This window comes from Bidens hawaiensis, unplaced genomic scaffold (assembly GCF_021521415.1).
Source record: "Bidens hawaiensis isolate Kalapana, Puna unplaced genomic scaffold, B.hawaiensis_p1.1 tig00053902_1, whole genome shotgun sequence".
In the NCBI taxonomy this organism is placed as follows: domain Eukaryota; kingdom Viridiplantae; phylum Streptophyta; class Magnoliopsida; order Asterales; family Asteraceae; genus Bidens; species Bidens hawaiensis.
In genome coordinates this window covers 30,958-50,689 of record NW_027499691.1, presented here as the reverse complement: position 1 = coordinate 50,689, position 19,732 = coordinate 30,958, and the positions used below count along the sequence as shown (strand labels likewise).

Sequence of the window (19,732 nt, the reverse complement as noted above, 5' to 3'; positions counted from 1 at the left end):
TGCCGTTTGGCGGGCGTGGGGGTCGGGTTTTATCCGGTGAATCCCTCAATAGGTGGACCGCTAAGGGATCCGTCCGTCCAGACTAGTGGCCGGCTCGGGCTACCTTTAGCAATTGGGGGCCGCGTACAGAGTACCCGGCGTTACTTAGTTTGCCGTTCAAAAAACAACTTATTCACTTTTTAAAATCATTAGTTAACTAAGACGTCTCTATATTGTTAAATAAACTCGATCTTTAAAAACTACTAAAAATAATAATAATCTTATCTTATCTTATCTTATGTTACTATACTAATAAAAGAAAGTGATTACTCCATAGAATAGTATGAAAAGGCAATAGTTGTTTAAAAATCATAGGTGAGAAGTTAGTTTACAAGTTAAATTAAAAACATAATATGGTTAAAGATGAGGGACCAAACTTGTAAGTTGAATAGATTGTGTTTAAAATACATATTTACCCTTACTAACACATGTACCTCATGCTTTAAGTGTTGTAAATTACTTATAAATGTGTGTCTTAATTTACCATTGTTTGATGTATTATATATAGTATAGATATGTGTGATATATATATATATAAGGCTACAACACAATTACATTTTAAAAACAAAGTCCTATCATTTGCAGACTGAGCATTACGTATCACAATTCACCCAAATTTATAGTTCATCCACTACACATACCATTAGATAAATTTTGCAATTAAAAAAAAACTTTCCATTTATGTGATTGATTGAATCCTTGAAGATCCTCTTAGATCTTTCTTTCATATTATTATTATTATTAAAACCAATCGTAGCCGTCCATTTATCTCCACCAACACCACATCTTTCTCCTCTCTTCCTTCTTGTCATATTTATAACCTCCAGATTCCTTCACAACATTACATTCACAGAATATACAAAAACTAAACTCACATTTCGTTCCAATTTCATTTTAATTTCACATTCAATTTCATTATTATTATTATTATTATTATTATTATTATTATTATTATCTCGCGCCCTAACTGACTCAATCAATGACGGCAGCCGGAAACCTCTCACCGATGTTCACATCTCCGTCGGGTTTTGACTCCGTTGACCGTCCTAATCCGCCAGGGTTTGCTAGTTTCCCGACGACGTCGTTTCAATGCCGCCGGAATTTGACGCTAATTAAAGCAACCGACGGATCGAGGATGGCGTCATACACAATCGTAGACGTTGATGTGAAATCATCCAACGTCTGTGCGGTTACGAACGGTTCTGATGAATCCAACGGTAATAATAATAATAATAATAATAATAATAATAATAATAATAATAATAATAATAATAATAAGATTGTATGTAGGTTCGATGATTATGTTTGAAGAAGCATCGAGGAATGTGGTGTGGCATAAGTGTTCAGTGGAGAAGAATGATAGGCAGGAGTTGTTGAAGCAGAGAGGATGTGTTATTTGGATTACTGGTCTCAGTGGTTCCGGTAATTAACTAATTATTAATTACCTTAACTTCATTAATTATTACGACTTATTTGAGATCGGATCAATAAAAAGCTAGAAAAGAGTCGTTTACCGTTTACTTATCAAGCCTTGTGCATTTTTTTTATGTTTTTAACTCTTTTGGACTTTTATTTATTATTTTTACGCTGCACAGCCAAGCTTAGGCTCGTTTAAGGATTTTTAAAAAATACATAAGAATGTATATAAATTAATTAATTAATTAATATATAATAAACGAGCTAGGCTTGAGCTTGAAAAAACAACTCACGAGCTGAGCCGTTCACGGGCTACTTGAGATCAGTTTGATAAAAAGCTGTAAATGATCCGAGCCCGAACCTGGTCTCGAGCTTTGTGCAATTTATGTTTTAACTCTTTGGACTTTTATTTATTAATTTTACAAGGCTCGTTCTAGTTTTTTCTGAGAAAATACATAAAGTAGTTAAAAGTGTATATAAATTAATAAATATATAATAAACGGGCAAGCTCTCGCAAGTCACAACTCACAATCCGAACTCTAGCTTTAGGAAAAGAGTTTGAAACGAGCCAAGCTCTCGCAAGTCAAAACGAGCTGAGCTTGAGCCTGGTTGAGCTCAGGCTAGGCTCGTTTACAAGTGTAAACGAGCCGAGCCGCTTGTGAGCTACTTAAGATCATCTTGATAAAAAGCTGTAAGCGAGCCGAGCCTTGTCGAGCCCTAGCCTAAAATAAAGCTCATCAGTTATTGAGCTCGAGCCATGTGCATTTTTTAAGTTAAAACTCTTTTGGACTTTTATTTATAAATATTACATTGCACAGCTGAGCTCGAGCCAAGCTTAGGCTCGTTTAAGGTTTTTCTCAAACTACATAAAATAGTTAAAAGTGTGTGTGTGTGTAAATTAATCAATATATAATAAACAAGCCGAGCCCAAGCTTGAACACACAACTTACGGGCCGAGCTCAAGCTTCAAAAAAAGAGTTCAAAACAAGCCAAAGTCAAGCCTAGTCGAGCCCGAGCTTAGCTTGTTTACACAGTTGAACATAATTAAGAATCTGATAATCCTGCAACTCACAAATTCTCAGTAATTAAGGATCTAAATCATCTAATCGCTGTAAATATTGATCAATTAATCTTAGAGTTTGATATTCATATTCGTAATTCATTTACTGGTTCAACAAATTAGGGAAAAGTACTGTGGCTTGTGCATTAACTCGAATCCTGCACGCTAGAGGCAAATTGACATACGTCCTTGATGGTGATAATGTGAGACACGGTCTTAACTCTGACCTTACCTTCAAAGCCGAAGATCGCGCAGAGAATATAAGAAGAATTGGTGGGATTTGTTGTTCCCATATATCTTGATCAAATTTTTGTAAACTAAATACCCGGATTCTAATAATATTAATATTCTTTAATTTGTTAGGAGAGGTTGCTAAGCTATTTGCTGATGCTGGAATTATTTGCATTGCTAGCGCGATATCACCCTACAGAAAAGATCGCGATGCTTGTAGATCTAAACTTCCAGATGGAGACTTCATCGAGGTTATTTTAGTAAATTTCTTGATTTGTAGAACCCGTTGATATGAGTGTATGACACATTTGTAACTTACAGGTGTTTATGGATATCCCATTATGCGTATGTGAGGCTAGAGATCCAAAAGGGCTATACAAGCTTGCACGGGCCGGAAAGATTAAAGGTAAATTCAACCCGCTTTGATTATTATTATAACCACCACTAAACTTTGCATTATCATCCTCATAGGTTTTACCGGGATTGATGATCCATATGAACCACCACTAAATTCTGAGGTACGCACTACGTGTGCAATATTTTACTTGACCTCTAATTAGGGTAAACCATAAAATTTGTCTGTGTTTGCGCAGCTTGTGTTGCAACAAGACGGAGAGGTGTGTCCGCCACCTGAGGCTATGGCCGAGAAAGTGATATCTTATCTGGAAGCGAAAGGGTATCTTCAGGCATAGGGCCCGGGCTGTGATGAGTGGAGTATGCATAACATATTACTCTACAAGGTGTTGCTAAGAGAAATTCTTGGAAATGAGTTGTTTTCAAGTTAGAATTCTAGTCAAGATGGTAAATAATGTTAGCGAACCTATGTGTTATTATTATTTTTCTTCTTTTTGTTTTTGTTTTTAAGTGTTGTGTATATAATGATTACATGTTTGGAACTTTGAATAAAAGTTGTGTAGGTGTAGTATTATTAATCAATGATTATGGAAAGAAAGTTATTTTCTCTTTGAAATTTGTCACACGTTGATTATGTTTTCGCAGTTTCAAAAGTTAGTTATTACATTGTTTGACTAGTGAACCGAAGCTTGCGGCTTGCAGACCTTTGGGTGGGCAAAAGTGAAATTACACTAATTTTAACATTATTTTACTAATTTCGTGAAAATAATGTTAAAATTGACAGAATGTTAATCAGACCTATCATGTGGTGACGTTGATAGTCAAAAGACAAGAGTACATACAACAATCGATCAGGGTCCCAATGATTGATTGTTATGTGCCTTATGTCCATTTTGATCCAAACTATTATCGAGACAGCGGTTTCACTAAAAACAGTCTCTCACTCTCTTTATTCCTACATGGCATAGGTAAGGTTGTTAGCATTTTATCTTTCTCATACTCAACCATAGCTTTGTTATTAGTAGGATTACCGAATACGATAATGATGAGGACGACTAGTGAACCGATGGAGTAACTTGCAGCTACCAATAAGTTGAAAAACACAACTTTTAAAAGTGTTGTATTTTTTTATAATAAAAGTCATTGTATATTGATTGGATTATATTTGTTATTTTTTGTTTTTATAGATAATGACAGGGTTTTGCTTTTAGGAGCCACCAATTTTATAATGTGGTTGTTAAAAAACTTAATCAAATGAGTGTTGCGTTCTCTTTTTAATAGTATGTAACATACCTACTCCAACTATATGGTTAGAAGTCAATTATTATAGTTAATTCAAAACGTGAATCGCACATTTATTTTATATAATCATATAATACAATAGGTTTCTAAATATATTTAATAGCTAACTAATAATAACTTGAAAAGGAGTATAATACACAATCTTTCTATTTGATTTGAGATAGATAACAATGGATGATAATGGGCCAAGTATTGGAATATCTTGTTGTAAAACTATGTCTTATATCCTGTATTTAGGGATGAGCATTTTCGCCTGAATACCCATACCCTTACCTGTTCAGTACCTGTACTCATACATGTCTATTGGGTACGGGTATGGGTACCTAGATTTACTGATTATAGGTACGGGTACTTTTGAGTACAGCCGTATAGGTACGGGTACAAGTACGGATATTACGGGTACTGGTACCTAGGGGTGTGCAAATTAACCGTCATAACCATTAACCGAACCATAACCGACAAAACCGAACCGATTTTAACCGATAACCGACATAACCAGCGGGTCGGTTTAATGAATTTTTGAAAACCGCCAAATACGGGTCGGTTTTGGTTAAAGATAATTTCAAACCCGCCAAAACCGAACCGCCCCATTTACAAGATTCTCAACTTTATGGAGTATGATTAGACACACGGTTTATAATTATGAGAAAATTAAAGAAGGTAATAAACTAATAACGCTCATTTTTATAGTATATGATTTAATTTTACTAAAGAGTTAATCCATTTATCGGTTTGTTTGATGAATATATATTATTAATATTAAGAATTATATATTTTGTTAAACTATGTCATATCATTTTTATTTTTCTAGTACCAAAGTTTTAGGCTCGATTATACATTGGTTTGGTCACGATTAACCGACCCATAACCAACTCGCTATAACCTTCAAAACCGATTAACCGAAACCGCCATAACGGATCGGTTATGGTTATGGTTATCTATTAACCGCCATATTGGTTATGGTTACGGGTTTGGCCTAATACCGCCCCAAACCGACCCATGCACACCCCTAATGGTACCCGTTTAGAATATGTATGGGTTTTTATTAAGTTTCCAGCATTTATAACTTAATTTTCAAGCGGGATTTTCATAACATAATATATATATATATATATTAGTTGAATAACTTCATTCTCAATCAATATGTGTGTATTCATATATTGTGTATTCGTATATTTTTATTTCATGTATGTGTAATTGTGTATATCATTAAATAACATGTATTAATTTTCTTTATTGTTTTTCTATAGAAATTAAGGAATCAATAAACAAAGAAAAGGAAAAGAGAATGAATTTTATATTATGGTTGATTTGTTTCATTTTTAGCTTTGGTATTATGTTTTGGTCGCGGTATTATGGTTCTCATTATGGTATAATGGTTTTGGTATTATTGAAAATTGATTGTCGGTATCGTACCGTTACCTAGTTTAGTGGAGATTTAAAAAAATAACAAAGGGTACCAAAGCGAGTACCGTACCCAAAGTACATGTACCCGTACCCGTACCATATAATTTGGGTACGCGTATGGATACCAAGATTTACTGATTTTAGATACGGGTACTTTCGGGTAAAGGTACGGGTACGATCCCGATCTCATCCCTACCCATACCTATGGGTACCGAGTATACCCATTTGGATTTACAAGTACATTTCTATTAGTTTTTAGCGATTTAATTATTGTATACTTTTTATTTATACAAGATTTATTAACAATTAAAAATATGATACACATAAGTGTTCTCACAAAAAATAATTCTTTTATAATTTTATACATATACCTCAAAAAATAAAAAATATATAAATAATATCATAAAATAAATAACTCAAAAGAAAATTAATTTTTCATATAGTGAACTACAAAAATGAAGTGTTAATAGAAATTAGACAGGGGTTAAAAAAATAAATAAAAAAATCCGGGTATATGATATGGCCATATGGGTATATGGTTCGGGTAATCGGGTCGGGTATCACCTAATCTCATACACAAAAATGACACAAGTCCTGTACCCAGCCCAATACACGTCTGGTTCCGGGTACACCTTTATTTAGAACCTTTGTTTCAAGTCAAACGAAGAAACTAATAGCGTTCTAGTGGTATGGTCTTCTAGACCCATATCAAAAAGCAGTAGTTTTGAACCGAAAACATTTGACATGTTAGTATGTTACTCAACCTTTATGTATAGCGAAAGCCCGAACACAACTTTTTTTTTTTTTTTTTTTTTTTTTTTTTTTTGAACGACCAACAAAAATTTTATTCATCCGCTTAGCCAGCGGCTAAAGAGTATATATACCCCATAATACACCAAATAGCACCAATTCACGGAACTAAGAAATTATTAATCAGACATATACAACTAACTTCATTTAGTAAAAACATCAAACCTCCTCCAAGAATTCCATGTGATATCCGACTCCTTCGATCTACATCTTACCCACAAGTAACCCAAGGACTTTATTTCTTCGATGGTCTTTGAGTGCAAGGTTTCCGCTTGATTGAATACTCTATCATTGCGCAACTTCCATATACTCCAAATTGTAATAAGCACCATAGCGTGAATAACCTTCCTCCGCTTCTCTGTTCCTTGAATAGTGAGATGAAAATCCAAAAGATCCTTAATACTAAAGGCATATAAGGTTGGAACCTTGCACCATTGAGCAATAACCTGCCAAATAACTTGAGAACTCTGACATGACACAAAGAGATGATCACTAGTTTCATCATAATCCCCACAAAGCGGGCAACGGGTAGATTCCAAGTGGATGTTTCTTGCGGCTAGTGCCATCAAGGTAGGTAATCTTTCTTGTGCCGCCCTCCATGCAATAATACCCACTTTCATTGGAACCCAATTATCGTGTGCATATCTAGTTATACCTTCTGGTCTATACCTTCTGGTGCATATGAAAGCCCGAACACAACTGATTTCCGATTCAACAAGAAGAAACTTGTTCTGACACTAAAAACACAAGTATCGTGTGCATATCTAGTTATACCTTCTGGTCTATACCTCAAAAGAGAACCAGTGTTTCATGACCAAAAACCTTCACAATTGATATGTATCCTGCACATCTTCACAATTGACATGTATCCTGCACATCTTGTTGAGAACCTTGTTTCATCGCCACTGAAATCTGCACATGAATAAATAGTTAAGTTTTACGACAATCATCTTACTCTGCAGTACCTGACAAATGAGCCGTTCATCAAGAAATGATTTAATTGGGTAAAGAAAATAGTTAATGGGTCAATATGGATTTATTCAAATTAACAGAGCCCATATTCGAACAAGTGTTATAAAACTTGCTAACTTAACATGGTTCCAAAGGGGTGAGCAGGACAAACTACCATCGAGTGTGCCACCACCTACTTACCGCCACCGCCCCACCTTCATCAATTTTGATACTTTTTTCTTTCTAACACGATCCATTTAAACAAAAACACAATCTACTTAGTACCCGTTTTGACCCGAACTCATTTTGGTCAGAACCCATTTTGACCCGTTACCTGACCCGTTCAATTTGTCAGGCTTAGCCTTACTTCAATGTTGCTACCAATCAGGTTATAAGTGGCAATAGAATGGGCTGATTTCGGCAAAAATAAATTATATATGGGTTCATTTGGGTCATCTCAAATCAGTCCACGGGTCAACATGAATCAACGTAAACTAGTCAACGATCAAAATGGGTAACTATTATAAAACGTATTAAAAATGGGTTAGCAGTTAGCACCACCCATGGCCATTGTTTGCCTCTACAGCCTACTCGTTGATGTTGACACCATCGCCGCCACCATCGACTAGGCGCAGCCGCCCGCCATCAACACTACTGCCGACCCACCGCCGCCGCCATTATTGCCTTCGTATCTACCATCTCCCACCGCCACCACTAGCCACGCTAAGAAAGTATATTTTGGGTGAACTTATTTAAGTAATTTTTTTCTAAAACGACTCATGTCAACCGAAGTCCATTTTGGCCAGAACATGTTCGAACCTGAACCTGAACGCGACCAGTTTGTCAAGCCTAAGTCAGGTGATCAGTTTGAACTTAATGTTTTACCATGTGCATAGGGTGGTTCACTTGAGTCCACGCACTGCAGCAGTAGCAGCAGCAAATACTTTAGCCACATTTGCATCAGCTTCTGCAGTCTCTGCTTCCATTGCCGCCCTTTCGGCTTCTAAAATTGCAGCTTCAGCCTCCGCAACAGCCTTTACAGCCATGTCAGCAGCCTGCTGAGGTGTCATGCTCCACATCTTCGCCAGCTCAGCATCAATTTCAGCTTTTGTCAGTATCTTGGGAGTACTGTTCATCGTGCAACGTTCCTGCTTCACTTCTAAAAGTAAAGAATATGGATCCTTTTTTAAATCTGAATTTGAAGTTGGAAGACAAATTTGCATGCCAGGTTCTTTAGAAGCAATGATAGTATTTTCAGGCTGCATTTTTGCCTTTGTAAGTTTAGCCCTTTGACGGGGCCCACATCCACTGGCAAACGAGTGCATGTTTCTCCATTTATCCTGCACCAGATAAAACAAAATCATCAATATACTGTAAACATATGATTAAATTTATACAATTCTGAATGTACATATGTAAAATTCATTTTGCACCTTAAGGTCCACATTGGAACGTGACCACAAAACGGATCGAAACTCCGGATCCTTGAGAATTGTGCTCCATTTTCCGGGTCCATGTTTGATGACCCCAGCTTTGAGAGAAGCCTCCTCTTCTTGTGTCCACTTCTGCTTAGGAACGCCCATTTAAGGAAGTCGAAAATATTTTCTAGATTTCAAAGAACATCAGAGAGAACGCATATTCAATCACTTGTGATATCAATAACATGTTAAAATTAGTACTCTTTAGGTTATTAACAACATCAATAGTTATTAGTAAACTGTTAAAGTGTGCTGTAACAAGACAAATGAAGGAATGATCTATTCCATTAACTCTCTTACAGTCAATAGATTCATAATAATGAATGACAAGCAAATATTATTATGATTTGTCCCCTTCAAGTCTCGAATAAGGGTGCAAACGAGACGAGCCAAGCCACTCTTGAGCTACTCAAGACCGGATCAATAAATAACTCGAAACAAGCCGAGACTTATCGAGCTCGAGCCGAACCCCAAACAAAGCTTGTTTACTTATCGAGCCCGAGCTCGAGCCTTGTATGAGAAGATCGTTTATGTAACATGGTAAAATATTGGTTGATCAATTCCATTCAATAGAGTTACATTATATAAAGATAAACCGTGCCCGTAGGCAAACGATACTAAACCTAGAAATTATATTCCAACAGTTTAGGCTCGTCGAGCCTTGTGTATTTTTAAGTTTTAACTCTCTTGGCATGTTTAAGATACTGCACACGAGCCCGAGCCATGTTTAGGCTAGTTTAAGATTATTCTCAAAATATCAATAAATGATTAAAAACATATGTAAACTCATAAATAATAAACAAGCCGAGCCCAAACTGAGCTTTAAAAACCACTCACGAGCCGAGCTCAAGTTCTCATAAGTCAAAACGATCCGAACTTGAGCTCTCATGAGTAAAAACAAACCGAGCTGAGCTTGTCTTGTTTACACCCCTAGGCTTGAGCAATCAGTATATTACGTCTGTGAAGTCAAATTTCATGATGATATAATCAGCATTCTCCATTTTCACTATTAAGTGCTGATAACACTAAAAGTAGCATGATCGCATAAATAATAAACACTAATCACAAATATCCAAAATCCTAAAACCAAATGTGATTGCCTGAAGCCAAACAATAATCTATGACCACAGAGAGTAAGACCAATTCTAACCTAATTATGAAGCAATCATCAGAGAAGGATCAATATAACCACCTCAATACGCACAAATTTCACTCTCAAAAGCAATCCACAACAGAATTATGCACCAGAGCAAACATTTATAGCAAAATCGAACCTAATTTCATCAGTTTCGCAATTCTACTCGATATTTGTTCATAGTAAGACTAGAATCAAAGATATCAAAACTGCAAATATGCTCGTTAATCTACGACAGTTCAACGTGTTTATCGGTAGCAATAATCCGGCTATTTAAGGAAACATCAGAAAATGCTCAATGCAACAAAGTCAATACTCAATACACATAAATTTCACTCTCATATTCTAAAATGCAAATAAAACAATAATAATACAACGACAAAATTATGCAACAGAGCAAAACATTATAGCAAAATCGAACCTAACTTCATCAGTCTCGCATTTCTACTCCATATTTATTCATAATCAAAGATATTAATACTGCAAATATGCTCGCAAATGTACGACAGCTCAGCGTGTTTACCGGTAGCACAAATCAGACGATTCATGAAGCAATCATCAGAGAACGATCAATGTAACAAAGTCAATACTCAATACACACAAATTTCACTCTCATATTCTAAAATTCATTTGAAACTGAATTATAATAATAATAATAATAATAGCAATCTACAACAGAATTACGCAGCAGAGCAAACATTAATAGTGAAATTGAACCTAACTGTATCAGTTTCGCAGTTCTAATTGATATATGTTTATTAATAAGACTAGAATCGAAGATATAAAAACTGCAAATATGCTCGTAAATGTATAACAGTTTATTGTGATTACCAGTGGAATATAACCGGCGATTAAGATTGAAATCGGAGTGAGCGTTCCGTCAATAATCCGTTTGATTCAAACCCTAGAATAAGGCTCCAGAAATTATTTATAATTATTAATATTTAATTGCTATTGGTCACTCAAGTTATTGCCTTATTCATTATCTATTGATTTTGTATTGTATATGACAATACCGGTACGTTACCGGTAATCGATATTGATAATTTGGGTATTTGCATATGGTACCAATTTGGGTATTTGCATATGGTACCGGTGGTGATTTTAAGTAGATATGAGTATTTTGTAACGAGTACCGGTATCTGATAAATTCAATGCGGTATATTCGGTACCCACTATTTTATAAATCCGGTATCAGTATTTTTCATTACTGATACGGTACCAATCTTATCCGTAAATTATTCGAGTCGGCTATATTTAATGTTTTAGGAAAAATTATTGTTAAAAAAAATAGAGTTAGGTTCGTAAAGCTCCAATTTAAGTTATACTTAACGAGCTAACACTTAAGTTTCGTAAAGCCCGCTCAGAAAAGATATTTAATATATGGAGTAAAAACCCTAAACCATATTATTAAAATAAATAATATGGTAGAGATTTGGAAAGTAAAGTCTTTTTCTAATTTCCTTCAAATTTCTTAAATTCTTTTTTGTTTATTTCAATCTCGGAAACACGTAGTTAAATAATATATTCACTTTCCCTCACTATCTTTTCTCTTCTAAATTTCCTTTTTCTTTCATCTATTAATCTTGGTAACAGAGATGTCTAGACTATGGTGTTGTTTGTTTTTCCTCAAAAGCACTTCTGTACCTCTTTTGTCTGCACTGAGAAGAGGACGCGCAGACGTTGGGCTATGCAGTGTGTTTGTTTTTCCGAAGACGTTTCATTAAAAAACGTCTGCACGTCCTCTTCTCCTAGAAGCATTGTTCAACCCACTTCTCACCTCTTCTCCTCTTTTTCTTATTTTTTTCATCATTGTTCAAGCATATTTCAAAGCACTTCCAATCAATTAACAATAACAATAACAATGGCTGCAATCAGTTGTAGGTATCTTTCACTAACCTGCACAGCAACACCCATCAATCAACAAGACTCCAATTCAGCCACTTTGCCGACCAAGATAATCTTGCCCAACAAGAAGCCCCGGAAATGGTCCACCGGCGTTGCTCCGGGAGACTACGGCGGACCACCCACCACCAAGCTCCGTAAGTACCGGGCACCGGTGTTGCTCCGGGAGACTACGGCAGACCACCCACCACCATCAAGCTCCGTAAGTACTGGGGCGGTGAAAAGGAAGACCCTTTAACCTCCGATGAGTTGATCTGGAACAATGATTTCATGCCTCACATGAACGATTGATTGGAGATTCGAACTCGGACCCGACCATGTCCCCTGTTCAGGTTTTAACTTTTAATCCCAATTCAGTATTATTATTATTATTATTATTATTAAGAATTATATTTATATAATAAAAATGACATTTTGATGAGTTACCATGCATTTTGATGATTACCATTAGTTTGTTCGATTCGGTTTGTTTAAAAACACTCTGTTTTATTTTATCAGTTTGCAGACGTTAAAAACAAACAGTCTATTTCTTGCAGATTGCAGAGGTTTGGTCCACCTCTTCTGCTACAGATGCTTGCAGATGTAGTCCGCAGACTGCAGACGATTTACCTCTTAAAAAACAAACAGCACCTATATCTACACGGAGGTGCTTAATGTTTTGCTAGTTTGCCTTATATGCAAGTGGGCCTCGTATCTCAAAGTCTCGAACCCATATTTCGCTAGAAGATATCCTATTCAAAGTCCGTAAACGCAGTTCCATATTTATACAAACACGCCAGGCATATATGGTTTAGTTTCGACTCCATGTTCTACATGCTTATGGTTCAGTTTAAACCGGTAAAGTCAGCATCGATTTATTTTGTAATCGGTTTTTCCCATTTGATTTGAAACTAGTCCGAGCGGTTGATTTATGGTTTTGCTTTCAAAGATCTTTCATGTGTTAAATGGAAATTATCCGTGGATACAGTTTTTATTTTTGAACCAACAATACATTGAAATCTTTAAGAACCGTATAATAGACGTCTTCTAGTTAGTTTAATTTGATTCTCTCCCCTACTACTTTGATTATCTTATGCATTACGTCCAAATATATAATGAGTGGCTCTTGACATGTTATGTTACGTCCAAATATACGTTGAGCTTAGCACGCTAGAATGTTACGTGTGTGGTTAATATTTGTTTATGTTATGTTACATTCAAGCTATTCGAAGGTTTTGGTTTGCTTCGGTTTCAGTTGACATCACTTCGATTATGGTTTAGAGAGTTCAAAAACCCTCACTCACGGTTCAACATACTATATCAAATCCGGAACATGAACATCCACTAGACAGTTACCAACAGCCCAACATCATTTGAATAAATTCATTAATACCTAAAAGCAAACATTATGATGATTACAAACAAACTGATTGATGATTTTGCATCAAAATTTGGAACTAATAATCAGTTCTTATGAAATTCAAGAAGATAGAGGTAAAGAGTTAATTTTGGGCACCATGATTTGTACCTCCATGGCTGTCATTGGTGGAAGGTGGTGTTAGTTTGTCCCTTGCATTATTCTTAGACATCCTTCTGTGTTTTACTTTGCTGCATGATGATACCTCTGTTCCTGAATAACCATAAGCAGACTTTGAGTTTCATGAAAAGCTTGCATATATGCAGACTGCAAAAGAACCGAACGAACACGAACAATGGAATGTTTTTGTTCGTTCATTAAACTTTAAGCGAACCCCGAACACCCACATGAACAGTTAAACAAACCGGTTTTCTTGTTCATGTCTGTCAGTTAAGAAAATGAACATGTATGTGTTCGTTATAAACGAATGGTTTATGAACATAAACTATAATAAATAAACAATCCTAAACGAACACCAATTGAAGGCTAATACATGTTTAATTATTTTTAAAAATAATAAAATTACTTAGTTAAATGGATTAAACCAACATAAATGCATGCACTTGAACAAATGAGCATAAACGAATGTTCACGAACATAAATGAACGAAGAAAACATGTGTTCATGTTCGCTTGTTCAGTTATACGAACAAAAAATTTAAGTTCATGTTCGTTTGTTTATTAAATAAATGAATTTTTCGCCAAACAGTTCACTGAGCGTCCATTCACTTATAGGCCCTAATGCTTGATAAAATTAGGCGTGTGCTCGGTTCGGTTTGGGTCGGTTTTGGGCTAAAACCGAACCAAAAATGAAAACTGCGGATTTTCGTTTTCGGTTTTCGTTTTGGTTCCGGTTCGGATTCGGTTTTGCCATTTATGCTTGAAAATTTTGGGCCGAAAATAATAAATTTAGGTCTAAATCGTTTTGGTAATTAATAACTAACTGATCATTACATATTTTGGCTAAAATATTTAACTTACATATTTACTAAATTCTTATTTAACTTACATCATTACATAATTTGGCTTAAATATTTTAACTTATATCTTTTGCTATCCTAAAGGGGGTTGTGGTGTCATTTGGATACTTTCTATATATTACTTAAAAATTAAAAATCAAAATCTAGAAATTCGATTCAGTACTTCGGTTCAATTTTTTCAGTTTTTACTGCATGCAAAACCAAAACTGAACCGTAAGATCTACTTTTAAATAGACATTAAAAAAATGTCGGTTTTTTATTCAGTTCAGTTTTTTTCGTTTTCATGCACACTCCTTGATAAAACAGCGTGATCTTACCATTATTGCCATCTTTTACGCTCTCGGGTCTCTCTTCGGCATTTCGTCGAACACCTTCCGGCCATTGGTTTCCAGGCAACTGCGGACCAATAATCTCTCTGCGTTCAGAAGCAGCTTCTTTAAGCTTCTGTTTTCTTAATCTCTTTCTCTGAGCTCTTGTAAGCTTATGAAACCCTAATTCTTCACTCTGTTCTTCGTCTTCTTCTTCCTCTAATTCATTTGTATCTGAACATTTTACCCAAATTTATAACATTAATTGTGTTAATTAGATTACTTATTCATTAGCTGCAATTCACAATTTGTGTAATCCAAGAGTAACCTAACTGATATTGTGGGATTCTGAATTGACGATTTCCCGTGCAAAATTAAGGGTTTGTTGGTCAAATTGGTTTTGATTATGTGATGGTGGTGAAGGTGAAGTATAGAGCATGTTAAGTAAGGAATCATGAAGCTTTTGTTGTCTTTCTTTCCTCCTCTTCATTGGATACGTGTTTTACAGTTCCCTGGGAAAAGAAAGGAAAGATATTGAGTTCACAAGAAATGTTAATATGAAATCTCTAGACATTGTGTCATACGGCGTATGGAGCACCTAGGCATTCTAGGTTTGTCAGTCGTTCTAAAAAAATCACATCGCCATCATGTATTATACGTATTGGTTGCTTATGAGATAACTCCATATTTAAATGAGAACGATCCTAAGATTGGTGACCTTTAGTCAAACCTACAACCAGTCTTTTAGCTCATTGTCGGTAGAGATGCACAAATCAGGTTTTTCTAAAACCTAGTTCCGGGTATGGATGCGGGTTCAGGTCCGGGTATTGTATTGTTTCTAAATACATATCTTATGCACTGGGTTCGGGTCGAGTATAAGATCGAGTATTTTAAAAGAGAATATTTGAATACCTGTTTCCAAGTATTGAAAAAACTATGCTTTCTGGGGTTTTTGGGGGCTTTTTTCCATGTATTTTTCGGATACATGTTGGTTTTTTTAGGGGGCTACACTTTTTGAGGTATTTTTCGGGTATTGGAAAAACCAGGTTCCGAGTATGGGTAGGGTCGGGTAGGATTTCAAGTAGTAAAAACCCGAGTATAAAACTCGGTTCTAGTTTTTTCTCGGGTTAGGTTCCGAGTTCGGGTTTTTGTGCAACTCTAATTGTGGGTAAAATGGAGAGTATTGCTTCGTATAAGGGTTCTATGTTTCAAATGGTATCAAAGTCTTCTTTACGTTGCTCATGATTGTTGAGTAAAATTCATGGAGTACAATGAGTCTAAAGTGAGTCTAGGTGTCATGACACGTAGGCGAATATCGGGTTTTTGATTGGGTGGAAGGGGCAAACTCCGTCGATGGGATGAATCTGTAGAGGCGTGTGTTTAACACATCATAAGAAAAATCTCACATTGAATGTGGAGGGGATAGATAATATATGCTAAGTTCATAAGAAATGCTCAACGTTAAAGTACCACCAACGTGTTTCAGGCGCATTAACTATGGATAAGATAAGAACTCCACAACTAAAGGTGTTGTGTACTTGTGTGGGATTGTGGGAGCAATCCAGTTGATAGCGAGTCATTGGAAGTCTTAACTCGAGCAACAAAAAAACAAATCTATGAACTCCTTGGTTGTGAAGTGAACAACAACGATAAGGGTTTGGATGCAACTATGTTGCATATCAACCAACAATAATTGTGTTTTGAGAAATAATATTGTATTTCACTTGGTGACGGGTTGAATTGGGTGTTAGTGTTTAGCATGTAATGGAATCTTAAATGATATAAGAGCTCGACACTCCTAACTTGACCATGGTTTCCATTATATAACTAACTATATTATCATACTAACACCCAATTCAACCCGTCACCAAGTGAAATACACTATTATTTCTCAAAACACCCAATTTTGTCTAGAAACCTTTGTTACTCGTGAGCCCTTGCTTTGATGACTTAATGTACATATTATCGTTGATCCACATGTGGTTATGCTATATACCCCGTTACATATCTCATGACCTTCTTGAAAACAATATAGTGTATCAATTAAATACAACAATATAACATACTTGGCTTCACTATCTTTTTGAGCTCCATGGTCTAAAGCTTCAACAATATACATACTTGACTTCAATATCTTTGACATAATCCCTAATTCACCCGATATAAATACCACAGGTCCACATCGTGTGGTGGTGGGTCTTAGTAAAAGCGTAATGATTTTGATAATGACATGTTTATTTCTATTGTATGAGATAAACATGCATTTTATCATGTGGTCCCTCTCTACTACGTAGGCAAAACAAAATTCTTGGTTTGGTTAAAGAATAAAGAATGAGGCCAAGTGTCAAACGAAGCAGAGGCGGCGAGCTCGCATACCACATTTGGGTCATGGGCTCATGGCTTATTGGCGGTCTGGGCCATGTACTCATGGCTTAGTGGCTACGATCCCGAGTTTGAGGGGTGTTGGGAATTTAATTTGTTTTTAATATTTTTTTGCTTGTTTTTGTAATAACAAGGTTAAAACTGTAATATCTATTGAATTATCAATTTTATTATCATTTTTATTTTTAGCTTTTGCTGAGACAATAAACCAAATATGTTACTTGTGAGTGTCTGAGTGATAACTAAATACTAAATATGTAGTTTTTAATAAGTTTAGATCAAAATCTTGATGTGATCCGATCATCTACATAATTATATCCTAAAATTATTATCAATGTGATTCAATCACGTGTTAACTTGATTGAATAATTGAAGACAATATAATTCAATAATTAAGCTTTGAAGAAAAAAAATGAAGAAGCATCACCTCAATCTATCCTTTTTAAAAGTTTTTATAAATTAAACTAATAGATTATTAGTTGGTAAAATTTTCAAAATGTCTATTTTTAAAAGTCAGATTCAAGATTTATCCTCATATACAAGAATTCCATAACTGTACTATACAATCTTTTCGTCGGCAACTTGTCTTTTAGTCGGTACGTTGAGTTTTTTTGTCCAACAAGAATACGACATGTGTCATCAAAAACTAAGCGGCCCGATCAGATATTTGAAAATTTACACTGCCCAACTAAAATACGGAAACAAAAGTTTTTGTGGCTCGACGAAATATTTGACAAACACGTGTCGTTAACTTAACTTTTAACATACCGACTGACAGATGTCATATTCTAGTCGGATAAAAAACTCGTTGTCTACTCTTTTGAAAGGATATACCCGTGAAAATCTCTCCTAAAAATGAAAATTTTGAGATATTTTAAAAAATAATTAAATAAATAAAAAAAATTAGTATAGAATGAATAAATCTTTATTGAAGGACAAATTACAAATATATGGTTTATGGAGGAAACAAAGGTACGTGTCATTAACTAAGTGGATGAAAGTGGAGTGTGTCTTGGACATGGCATAAAACTTTCGGTCAAACAAAAGACAAAATATGATACAATCAAACCAACACTGTCATGGTCAAGCTGTTTTAATCTTTATTTTATATTTATTTTTATATTGTTTTGCCCAAAAAGACCTCAAACCCTGACCCACACCACACATTACTTCCAACTTTTAAGTTTTAACTTTTGCTACCCCTCAACTTCCCCCTATTGACAAAATTGGCTCAACTTCTTTATGAATTTCACACTTTTAGTAGGATAAGAAAACTATACATTTCACAACGTAAACTGTTTTTGTACATTTGATAAGAGTGATTAGTAAAACCTATAGTTTTGGGCTTCAATATCATTTGCAAGCATTATCTAATAACTTATTAATTAATTATATATTTATTCATTAATTTGGATTTTTATTGTGTATTTCAAAGATTTGGACATAAATATTGTTTGCATTTCTCAAGTGTTACAGTGTTACACTATTACGTGTTATGATTTAAAAGGTGCACTACGGGTGTGATCAAGCCATATTAAATGCTTATGTACCATCACCCACATGTGTATCTAGTTAAAACAAGGGCCTAATGCAGACATTGTACAATTTGTATTCATTTATTCACGAACTTGGTGGATGTGTTTAAGGAGAATCGAGATGTATGGTACCAGACACGTCATTTATGGCATTTATTGCTCAGGATATGTTCATATGTTGCATTAGGTGCTACCTTTTCATATTGTAACAAGAATGGTTGTTAGAGTTATATAAACTAAAGAAAAAATGTTTTCAATATGATATAAAACTCTACGGTTAGATTTTTTCAGTTAATACAATTAATAACACTATTAAACTTGTCATAAAATTCTTTACATTCTCTAAGAGTAAGGGTGTAAAGTTTAAGTGTTAGATCAGCGTTATATACAAAAGACACAATTAACTACCGTATATGTAGACTCATGTTAGTTATACTAGTCTAATCATGTTTTGTCTTTGATGCATTTGAATTTTGTTTTATTTAGTCGGGGGATAGATTCTTGAAATCAACCAAAATTCCAACAATAATGGAGAATCCAAAATCAAGAGATATACACAATAATAATCACCAAAATCACTTATTCAACTCATGCTAAAAATTTGAAATAACTTCAATATCACACACTTTTCTTTCCGTTGGGTCTACCGTGTTATCATCAAAATAATTACCTATATCACATGACACTAGTACCTCCATGCCAACATTCTAAACATGTACCAATTCCTTTAAAACTTATCACCTTCATGTCTCTCAACCTTAAACTCTCAAAGGTAATAAACTTTACGGTGACAAATTATATTTTCAAAATTACGGTAAAATAGTGTTATGGCCGGTTTTGAAGAAGGGCGGAGCGGTTGACGGACCCCGGCACGTTCATTTCTGTAGGCCTGAAATATTTAAAAAAAAACTTATATATATAATATATTTATTTTTACTGTTTAAACTCAATTACTTAACTCATTTAAACATGTTTTTGTTAAATTAAAAATTACACACCGAGATCATAACAAAGTATACTCATTTAAAAATTTAATTGTTTAAG

The 19,732-nt window shown here is 35.0% G+C and overlaps 3 protein-coding genes across 5 annotated transcripts; 1 reads left to right on the top strand and 2 right to left on the bottom strand.

Annotated features, from left to right (window-relative positions):
* The first annotated feature begins 950 nt into the window (after positions 1-950).
* On the top strand, positions 951-3,678 carry LOC143600285 (adenylyl-sulfate kinase 3-like). Its single transcript, XM_077078019.1, has 7 exons — positions 951-1,256; positions 1,330-1,461; positions 2,639-2,788; positions 2,879-2,997; positions 3,068-3,152; positions 3,218-3,264; positions 3,340-3,678. The coding sequence occupies exons 1-7, from the start codon at positions 1,019-1,021 to the stop codon at positions 3,436-3,438; spliced, it is 870 nt and encodes a 289-aa protein (XP_076934134.1). The 5' UTR covers positions 951-1,018; the 3' UTR covers positions 3,439-3,678.
* A 3,084-nt stretch (positions 3,679-6,762) lies between these two features.
* Positions 6,763-7,239, bottom strand: LOC143600287 (uncharacterized). Its single transcript, XM_077078020.1, has one exon. It carries the CDS (start codon positions 7,237-7,239, stop codon positions 6,763-6,765), a length of 477 nt encoding a protein of 158 aa, XP_076934135.1.
* Positions 7,240-8,399: 1,160 nt separating this feature from the next.
* LOC143600283 (uncharacterized) lies at positions 8,400-15,250 on the bottom strand. 3 transcript variants are annotated; one of them, XM_077078016.1, is made up of 5 exons: positions 15,105-15,250; positions 14,781-15,005; positions 13,596-13,697; positions 9,004-9,175; positions 8,570-8,910 (listed from the first exon to the last, which is right to left on the bottom strand). In XM_077078016.1, the coding sequence occupies exons 1-5, from the start codon at positions 15,208-15,210 to the stop codon at positions 8,757-8,759; spliced, it is 759 nt and encodes a 252-aa protein (XP_076934131.1). In that variant the 5' UTR covers positions 15,211-15,250; the 3' UTR covers positions 8,570-8,756. The 3 variants fall into 3 exon arrangements, 2 of the variants coding, with proteins under 2 accessions (XP_076934132.1, XP_076934131.1); XM_077078017.1 differs by lacking the exons at positions 14,781-15,005; positions 15,105-15,250 and having other exon boundaries at positions 8,400-8,910; XR_013147446.1 differs by lacking the exons at positions 8,570-8,910; positions 9,004-9,175 and having other exon boundaries at positions 13,466-13,697; positions 15,100-15,236.
* Positions 15,251-19,732: the final 4,482 nt, after the last annotated feature.